This window comes from Nicotiana attenuata, chromosome 1 (assembly GCF_001879085.1).
Source record: "Nicotiana attenuata strain UT chromosome 1, NIATTr2, whole genome shotgun sequence".
NCBI classification, from domain to species: Eukaryota; Viridiplantae; Streptophyta; class Magnoliopsida; order Solanales; family Solanaceae; genus Nicotiana; species Nicotiana attenuata.
The window spans coordinates 32,826,633-32,836,452 of NC_031989.1; the positions used below are offsets into that span (position 1 = coordinate 32,826,633).

Here is a 9,820-nt window from a genome sequence, read left to right on the forward strand (position 1 = left end):
GTCTCCCTTAATAGAGCTATAAATAGAAGAAATTGTATTCAATGAGGGACATGAAATATTCTGTACTCAAAAGCTAAAATAAGCTCTTATTCTATAAAATTGCTCTCTTTATTTTATTCTTAAGATTGTTCTTGTTACTGCTATCGGAGAAGCTAAATTCATAGCCAGACTTGTATTTTCTTAAAGTTATTTTTATAATCTTATTTCTGTTCTTATTTATTTTATATTTCTGGATCAAATTAATTCACGTATCTATAAACCGCGTTACAAATTTAACTGTACCGTTTACGGATAAACAAAAATAAACAACATAGAAGAGAAAATAAAAACAAGTTAGTCTCCAAAAATGTAAAAGAAAGAAAATCCAACTAGTAAAAACAGACCACTTGAAAATATCTAGTAGCCACAAAGTATATCTACGGCAGCCTCTGGCGCTTAATTAAAGAGGAAAAAATTCTTTTAACTTTGACATTTCTATGGCCATGGCTGCATGGTCATGTTCAAACCAATCTCCAGCTTCACTCTTTCCTTATCATTCAAATTTCTCTACTAAACCCCTCATTCATTATCACCCTTTAGCAATTCTCTATTGCCCCAAAAATGGTTCTTTTTTGGACCCAAGTTATGCATTGGCAATTGAAAGAGCTAATGAGGTCGTGACAATTGAAGCAAAATCTTTGGTTTTTGAAACCAATATTGAGGAGGAGAGTAGCAATAAGATTGAGATAATTAATGAGAAGATTGAGTTAGCATTGAGAAGAAAGAAGAGAAGGAAAAGAAGAAGGTGTTATTCAGAATATTGTTTGGACATGGAGAAAGAGGATAAGATTTCCATTTCTAAACCTGTAAAAACAGGTCTCTACTTGACCCTTAAGGAAGAGTCAGAGTATTCTTGGTACCTCAAGGTGCGACTCTGAAAATCATCAATTACCCTAATTGCTGTTTGCATAGAACTATACAATTGAATTAATTCGTTTATGTAAAAAGTTTATCTTCTTTGTACTATTTTAAGCGAATATAGTGATGAATCGAGATGAAAAATCATACTTTTCTGTATCATTTTATATGGAGTAACATTCTTTTTTTTGTACTACCAATCTTAAATGTTGTGGTAGGAAGAAGCAAGAATGGAGACATTGAGAAAGAGGGTTGAAGAAACAAGTGAGATTGAACTAAATCCAAATCAATTAGCTAAGGCTGCAGGAATGAGCAGAAGAAGGCTAGATAAGGTCTTGGTTAATGCTAAGATATCACAAAAGAAGATAATTCAATGCTATAGAGGGCTTGTTGTATCTGTTGCAGCTTCATATCAAGGCAAAGGATTAAGCTTACAAGATCTAATTCAGGTCCCCATTTTTATCTCTGTAATTTGGTTTTATTGGTATTGCAGTTCTTTCTTGGACAATAACCACCTCTCCTTCACTGCCAATTACAGGAAGGAAGCATAGGTCTACTTCATGGTGCTAAGAAGTTCAATCCTAAGAAGGGGTATAAGCTCTCTACTTATGCTTATTGGTGGATTAGGCAAGCTATTACTAGAGCCATAGCAAACAAGTCTCGAGTTATTAGATTACCGGTAAGCTAATGCATTAATATTGAGGACTTGTTAACTCTTTATATTCACCCTTGTGACATACTGATGACTGTCAGACTTTGTAATGATTCTGGTGCATTGGCCATGAAATTTTGCAGTAGTCTAGAGCTGAGCACCAACTCTATAGGGTCTTCTTTTATCGGCACAAGCCATGCTATGTAATGCTGATAATTTCAGCAATATTTGCCCGTGAAAATCATAATAATCGTCCATTTAGTTTACTAACAAAATGCACACTAGGCCAACTTCTTCGTGAACTTTTCCGGTTAAGTAGATATATGTAACTGTGTTTCTCCTTTCTTAAATTCATGACTATAAGATAAAGCTTGTAATTAGTGAAATGCATTGGTTAGTATGTTATATGCAGGGGAGTATATCTGAGCTTGTGCCAAAGATTTGCAATGCGAACACTGAATTAAGCAGAAAGCTACAGCGAATGCCTTCCTACGATGAAATTGCAGAAGCTCTTGATATGGATGTTTCAACTGTTAGACTAGTTATCGAGAGAAACCGAGCGCCAATTTCCATTGATCAAATAGTAACTAGCCAAGGATACATGTCACTGCAGGTTTGCCCCAAGCCTTTGTTGTTTCGACAATTGTTTTTCTTAAATTAGCGTCGCCTAATGAGAATTTGTTGCTCATAAGCTGTTGGAAATTGGATAAGTCTTGCCAACATGGATTAACATGTCTGCAGTTCATACCTGTAGTACTTGGTGAATTTCAATGAAAAGAAATGAACTACTAATAAGTGAAATATAATGGAAAAGAAAAGGTAGCATTTTTCCCTCAAAATGGAAAATAATCATAATGATAGAAATTTCCTTTTAACTACCGGATTAGAGAGGAATGAAGGCAATATATTTGAGGAGGACACATAAACATGCTACTAGACACCTTTCATTTATCTTATCATTACTTATCCTTCCATTATTTCATACTTGGTCTTTCCACCTATTTCCTTTCCTTCATGTTTTAATCAGTTGGCTTAATCCAAATAGATGAAGGGGAGCCTTGGGGCGGTAATGTTGTCTCCGTGTGACCAATAGGTCACGGATTCGAGCCATGGAAACAGCCACTAATGCATGATGCCTTGTGCACAGCAGTGCCCTGACTTAATCCAAATAGATCTAGTTATTGAGCTAATGTTGATCATGCTTGACCGATAATTACACACGAAAAAACAGGGAAGTGCCTGATTAAGGATAAGTAAAACCTCATGCCTTTCCTTCAAATTTTGATTATCTTGCAGGATATTATATCAGGGCCTGAAGACATATTACCAGAAGAAATTGTGAAAAGACAAATGATGAAACAAGACCTGGAGAAGCTTCTGCAAAATGTGTTATGTCATAGAGAAGCAAAGATTCTGAAATTGCACTTTGGCCTAAATGGAGATACCCCTCAATCTTTTGAGGAGATTGGAAAAGTACTTAAGCTTTCGAGAGAAAGGATCAGACAGATTAATTGCACTGCCTTGTCAAAATTAAGAGAAAGTACTATGTTAGACAGCTTTAAAATGTACATAACATGAATATATTCTGTAAAGCCAAGACATTTGTTAACATTATCACACGCAAAATTGAATTGATATATCATATAAAAGATCAACAAAGAGTTTAATCAATCTTGTGCAGAACCTTTTGCTCTGTGGTTTAATGATTGATTCAATTACTTTGGAGCTAACATAACCAAATGGAGAAAAAGGAAACTTTATACTCCAGTAAAACTATGAAAAATCTACTAAGCTGAACGTAAATCTTTATTATGAAATGAATCAAAGTCTAACTCTATTCTTAATTCTTAAGATAGTTAAAAAACCCCGTTTTGTTCATTGTGGTTACTAATAAAATATAACATGCGTTGACAACAACTAGCGTTTGTAGTCCAACGGTTAGGATAATTGCCTTCCAAGCAATAGACCCGGGACTCCCGGCAGACGCAATTAAATCTTTTGATAAGTTTCGCAATTCTTCCTTTTTGCTTTCCAATCATTTAGAACTCATCCATGGGAAAAATAAACTATACATTCTGTACTCAACAAGTCCATATGGAATGTAGTTGCATACAAATTTTTTAACCATGAATTGTTTGGCCAAATCAAGAAAAGGGTTTGTAATTGGAAAATGTTACTCAAAATAATATGGTTATTACAACTTGTCTAAGTGTAGACGGGCGATTTTCCCTATCTTGGAGGGGGACACCGAATTATAATTTCATGGATTTTTTCGTTCCTATACAATATTTGAATTTTATTTACCAATTACCCGCTCTAAACAAGGATTACTTACAAAATATATACATTCCACCTTAAAAGGCTCCCAATACATCATTAGTGCCTTCAATCAAGGAATTTAGTTACACCTTTTTTTTTTTCTCTCATCTCTCCTTCTTCTCTCCGGATCGAACTTACATTTAGGGATTTTTATTTAATAATTGTTTCAAAATACATTCGTCAAAGCCATGAGATACTGCTGAAGTTGTCATCTTTCTTTTTTTGGGTCTTTTTTTTTTCTTTATTTTGCTGATGGATTTAATAATAGAATAGGTGTGAGTATTTTACAACCATTATTAGGCGGTGGTGGCAGTGGAGGAATAAAATTTCTACGATCAAATTGGTAAATAAAACTTCTGGGTTGTTGCCTTGATGGAATCTGCCGGGTTCGACTCCCTTAATTCTTTACATATATGTTATTTATAAAGATAAATAGCGGATACTTGAAAGAGGAATTACATTGAGGATTGAGGAAGCAGAGCAAAGAACCAGCCAATGAACCCCCGATAGCAAGGAATGCCAGAAAATGGAAGTCAAATATAGATAAGTGAATATTTTTAGAATGACACTAGCTAGTGCTGTATATTTTATCTGGCAATGCGCTTATTTCAGAACAAGTAGAGTACACCTGCTATACTACTTAGGCAGCTTATACAAGAAGTTTATTGCATTGGTTTTTGAAGACTAGATTAGCAAGGGGTTTGGAGCATTTTGATTGTTATCTTAGCTAGAATGTAAGCTGATGTATTAAGATTGTTGTTTGGCTCAAAAGTTAACAATATACTTTGTAAGCTAGAAAACAATCAAAAGTAAGAAAAGGATAAATCGTAATCAAATATAATAAACCTTGAGATGCAAAGATGATATTATTGTTGTAAATCTAGTATTGCAAAGTGATAATATGAACTCAATAAGATATGTTCGTTTGAGGTAGAGATAGAGAGAGAAAGCCAGAAGATGAGAGAGTTGTATTAGATCAGAAATCCCCCTTTTACAATGTGAAAGTCTCATTTATATAATAAGAGACCTTCCTCGAAAGAATCAAAAAGTTAAAAAGACAGGTAACGTCTCCCTAGTGAAGACACTGAGTCCTAAACGATGTCGCTTTTGTCTCCGTGTCCGAGTCGTACCCGCTACGTTAGTCGGCGTACACTCACTGGGCGTACCCTCTGGCGTAGAGATGCTGACGGTCAAATTTGACCCCATACAGTTAGTCCCTCCGCTCGTTGGAGACGCATTCGGTGGGCGTCTTCAATGGGCGGAATGCGAACCTCGGCTTAGGAGAATTTGACCTCGACCAGGGGCGGCAATATGAATGAGGTGAAATATATGACGTTGTTGAGCCACTGACGCGTGGCTTCCTTTTTGGAATGACGTCATCGCCTGTATGCGTCATTATTATATTTGCCCCCGAGGCGGTTCAGAGGATGATGTGACATTTTGGTTTCTCGCGCACGTTTTGAATCATGACTCTTCGATTTCTGCGCAACTTATCCCTATAAGTAGGAGAGAGGTTCGATTCGATTCAACTTTCAAGCCTTGGAAAGCATTTTCTGATTTACTCCTTTGTCTTTCTTTCCTGTAACCGTTATTTCGTGAGGGACTCTCCCACTTCTGTTGAAACCACACTTCCTATCGTCAGTGCTTCGTTTGTTACGTAGTATAATCATGACAAAACGTGGACAGAGTAGTAAAAAGGCCAAAGATAATGCCCCGTCTAGGGTTCCGCCATCTTCCGGTGGTGAAGGGAAAAAGGCGGAGAAGGCCCTTGTTCCTCTCAGTGTAGACAACGTCCTTCCGAAGGAGATGCATGTTCGCAGGAATTTTCCAACTAAAAGCCCAGACCTTCCCTGGGAGCACAGCGTTTTATTACAATCCCACTTAGATGATCTTCGAAGACGCACAATATTCCGGACCACGTGGAAATGGTTCCGGCCGGGACGGACTATGCCAATGTGCACCGGCCTGGGTACTACACATTCAATGAGTACCCGTTCTTGATCGGTTACAATCTTCCACTCTACCCTCTGATGGAGGAGCTTTGCCGTTTTTACAATGTGTGTCCGGCTCTGCTCACTCCTTACATCTTGAAGGTGTGCCGTATTATGACCACTTATGCGGCCATGGCTGACTGCAGCGTCTCGGTCCACCACCTCTTACAGTTATTCAGCCCTAGTTACTTGAGGGGTACCATGCTGCAGTTAAAAAGTCGTGGCACAAGGGGCTTGGTTGTTAAAGCCGATGACAAGACCAACCGCCGCTTTTGGCGTAAATATTTCTACATCAGGACGGAGCACCTGGTGTCGAATCCCGAAGGGTTCCCGGAAAGATGGAATCCAGAACGGAAGTATTTCTACTTGTAGAATTCAGTACTGCTTGTGCTTTTGACCATACGGCCATTGTGATTTCTTTGCTTTTCTCCCTTTTTTATTCGCAGTGAGGGCTTCCCCACCCCAGTTTACTGATGACATTAAATCATGAGTGGAAAGAATAATACCTTATGCAGAGGAATGCCGTACCTGGGTCGCATTTCTTCAACAGTACGGCCCGTCAGGTAATTCTTTGGCTAAGGTTTGTAAGTTTCCTATGTTCTTGTTACCTGACTTATTCGTGTTGGTAGGTCGGAGCGCCCCTAAGAAGAAGAAGAAGAGCGTCGCTACCTCGCCTGGGGCGGGACTGACTCTAAAGACGGATACATACCCTGTGGCTCGCCCAGTGATGGCGCTCTGGAGGTTCCTCAACCGCTGCCCGTGGCGGTGTCCACAAGTGAAGCGACTCCTTCAATGCCATCCCCGCGGCCTGTGGAGGAGACTTCTGAGGGCGAGGAGCCGCCGGAAAGGAAAAGACGCCGGTTGATAACTGGCAAGGGGATAGCCACAGAAGACGAGAGGGCGAGCGAGCCCCGTCGGGAGTCAAGGACAGTTTTTATGGCAGATGCCATCCATTACGGGAGGTCGGCTCCCCAAGGGAGGGCGGTTCCCGATGCCAGCCCAACACGCATTCCGGAGAGCGGCTCGTCGGCTGCCGTTGGAGAAAGCTGGCGACGGTACCGAGAGGGTGGGCCCTGAGGCCGCCCATGCGGATGCAGATGTGTTAACGCGGGGTCCGGTCCGTGTGGGGATGACGGCAGGTAGATCCAACCGCCGAATTCTGTCCCACGAGGGTATAACCTGTTGCAACACAGCGAGCAGGCCGCAGCGGATATGACCCTGCTATGTGCGGCCGCTGAGCGTGAAATGTTAAAAGGTGTTAGCGACGGGGAACTATCCCGGAGGGTTGCCGGCGCGGCCTTGTAGGTATTTTTCGATTTTCTTCATGTATCGTAAAGTAAATTTTGATGCATACTGACTTTCCTTTCCTCCTTTTCCTCTTCTTTAGACTCTCATCTTGGAGGTAGAGAGGGGGTGGCGAGCGCAAAGGAAGGCAGCCACCTTTAACAAGGTGGTAAAGAAATATCGACGGTGCCGCGTCAAGCATCAGGCGCTGGCGGACCTACTCAAGCAGGACCCGGAATTTCGGGTTTTCCATGAGGGTTGGAGAAGTCGGAGGCCCAGCTAAAACGGAGGGTGGCCGAGCTGGAGCAGATCGACGAGCAGCTGATGACCGCTCTGGCTCGGAACATTGAGCTGGAGACTCTTCTCCAGTCTAAGGAAGAAGAGTTGGAGGTTGGCCGTGGGGTAGCGGCGGAAGCTACTGATTTGCGGATCAAGGTTGCCGCTTTGACCACCGAACTCGATGCCAAGGCGGATGAGATTGAAGTCCTTAAGCGGACTGCTGCACCAAGGCCTGACGAGGATGCGCATCGTGAGGCGCATGATATCTGGGTGTACGCTGAGGCCAGATTGGTCGTATTCGAGGAGTTCTTAGCTGCGGGTCGAGCCACTAAGGCGGAGATTCAGGAGCAACGGCGCATAGCCCGTGTCGCCCGTGAAACTTGTGGGTATAGTTCTGATTCCCCAGACCGGGCGGGCTATAACTCCGAAGACATCAACCATCTAGAATCCAGCTCTTGGATCTCTGCGGCCTATCAGGCCGAGGACGGCGGTGGACGAGATGGCGGTCCGACGGGGGGTGGTGAACAGAATGGCGAAGCCCCTTAGGACTTGTATTCATTTTGTTTTGCTGTATTTGGAGACGTAAATGGGTCCTTTTGTACATGTATTTTTGGATGATAATGGAAGTTATACTTTTGCTGTTATTCTTTTCTTTTTGTACCTTTTATTTTCGGCCTTAATATTGTTGATGGCCTTAGCCGTGTGCGTAACCTCGACTGTCGTCGAGTTACTTGCCGTCATAGTCGAGGCGTCGATGGCCTTAGCCATAATATCGTTGATGGCCTTAGCCATGTACGTAACTTCGGCTGTCGTCGAGTTACTTGCCGTCATAGTCGAGCTGGGTCGACTTATCAACGTCGATGGCCTTAGCCATAATACCATTGATGGCCTTAGCCATGTACGTAACTTCGACTGTCGTCGAGTTACTTGCCGTCGTAGTCGAGCTGGGTCGACTTATCGATGTCGATGGCCTTAGCCATAATATCGTTGATGGCCTTAGCCATGTACGTAACTTCGACTGTCGTCGAGTTACTTACCGTCATAGTCGAGCTGGGTCGACTTATCGACGTCGATGGCCTTAGCCATAATATCGTTGATGGCCTTAGCCATTTTCGTAACTTCGACTGTCATCGAGTTACTTGCCGTCATAGTTGAGTTGGGTCGACTTATCGGCGTCGATGGCCTTAGCCATAATGTTGTTGGAGATGGCCGTAGCCATTTATCCATTGGAGATGGCCGTAGCCGTTCATACATTGGAGATGGCCGTAGCCGTTCATACATTGGAGATGGTCGTAGCCGTTCATACATTGGAGATGGCCGTGGACTTTCATACATTGGAGATGGCTGTGGCCTTTCATACATTGGAGATGGCCGTGGCCGTTCATATATTGGAGATGGCCGTAGCCGTTCATACATTGGAGATCATGCTAGTCCAGCCCCTTTGTCATGCCAGTCGGGAGGACGTATGGAGTGGCTGGTATGATAAACTTGTTTCTCAAGTATCCCCCCGGTGTCCCCTCTGTCGCCTCGTTAAAAATCTCCCCGAGAAAACCCAATTGGGACAAAACCCGGGTAAGGGAAAAAGAGTGCGACTCAGGAGACGCCTTTCAGAAATGGAAATACTTGAGGTGGGCGACGTTCCAATTGTTTTGGAGCGTTTTTCCTTCCATCGTTTCTAATTGAAATGCTCCTTTACTTGCTGCCGCTGTGATTTTGTAGGGTCCGTCCCAGTTGGTGCCCAGTTTTCCTTCGCTTGGCTCTTTTGATGCCAATGTTTTGGCTTTGAGGACGTAGTCCCCCACTTTGAGTGGTCTTATTTTGGCTATCTTGTTGTAGTATCTTTCGACTTGTTGTTTCTGAGCCACCATTCTTATGTCGGCCATTTCTCTTCTTTCCTCGGCCTCATCGAGGTCTTGAAGTCTGTTTATGTCGTTCTCTGCTCCGCTGGCATGTGAATACCTTAAGCTTGGCTCGCGGATTTCGACTGGTATGACCGCGTCGGTTCCGTAGACCACTGAGTATGGCGTTTCTCCTGTGGAGGATTTGGGCGTGGTTCGGTGTGCCCATAACACTTTCTGTAGTAGCTCGGGCCATAGCCCTTTGGCTTCCTCGAGTTTCTTCTTCACTATGTTCAGTATTGTTTTATTGGAAGACTCCGCTTGGCCGTTGGCGGCAGGGTGATATGGCGTGGAGAGTATTCGCTTGATACGCCATTTGTCGAAGAATTCTGTTGCCTTTTGGCCGATGAATTGCCGTCCGTTGTCGCAGCTTATTTCCTTGGGGATGCCGAAATGGCAGATGATATTCTTCCATATGAAGGCGATGACTTCTTGTTCGCGTATTTGGGCGTACGCTCCTGCTTCCACCCACTTGGAAAAATAGTCAGTTAAAACTAATA

General features: G+C 42.6%; 1 protein-coding gene across 1 annotated transcript; it reads left to right on the top strand.

Annotated features, from left to right (window-relative positions):
* On the top strand, positions 431–3,220 carry LOC109224142 (RNA polymerase sigma factor sigD, chloroplastic). The gene is made up of 5 exons (XM_019388731.1): positions 431–905; positions 1,116–1,346; positions 1,436–1,576; positions 1,962–2,162; positions 2,846–3,220. Exons 1-5 carry the CDS (start codon positions 477–479, stop codon positions 3,125–3,127), a joined length of 1,284 nt encoding a protein of 427 aa, XP_019244276.1. The 5' UTR covers positions 431–476; the 3' UTR covers positions 3,128–3,220.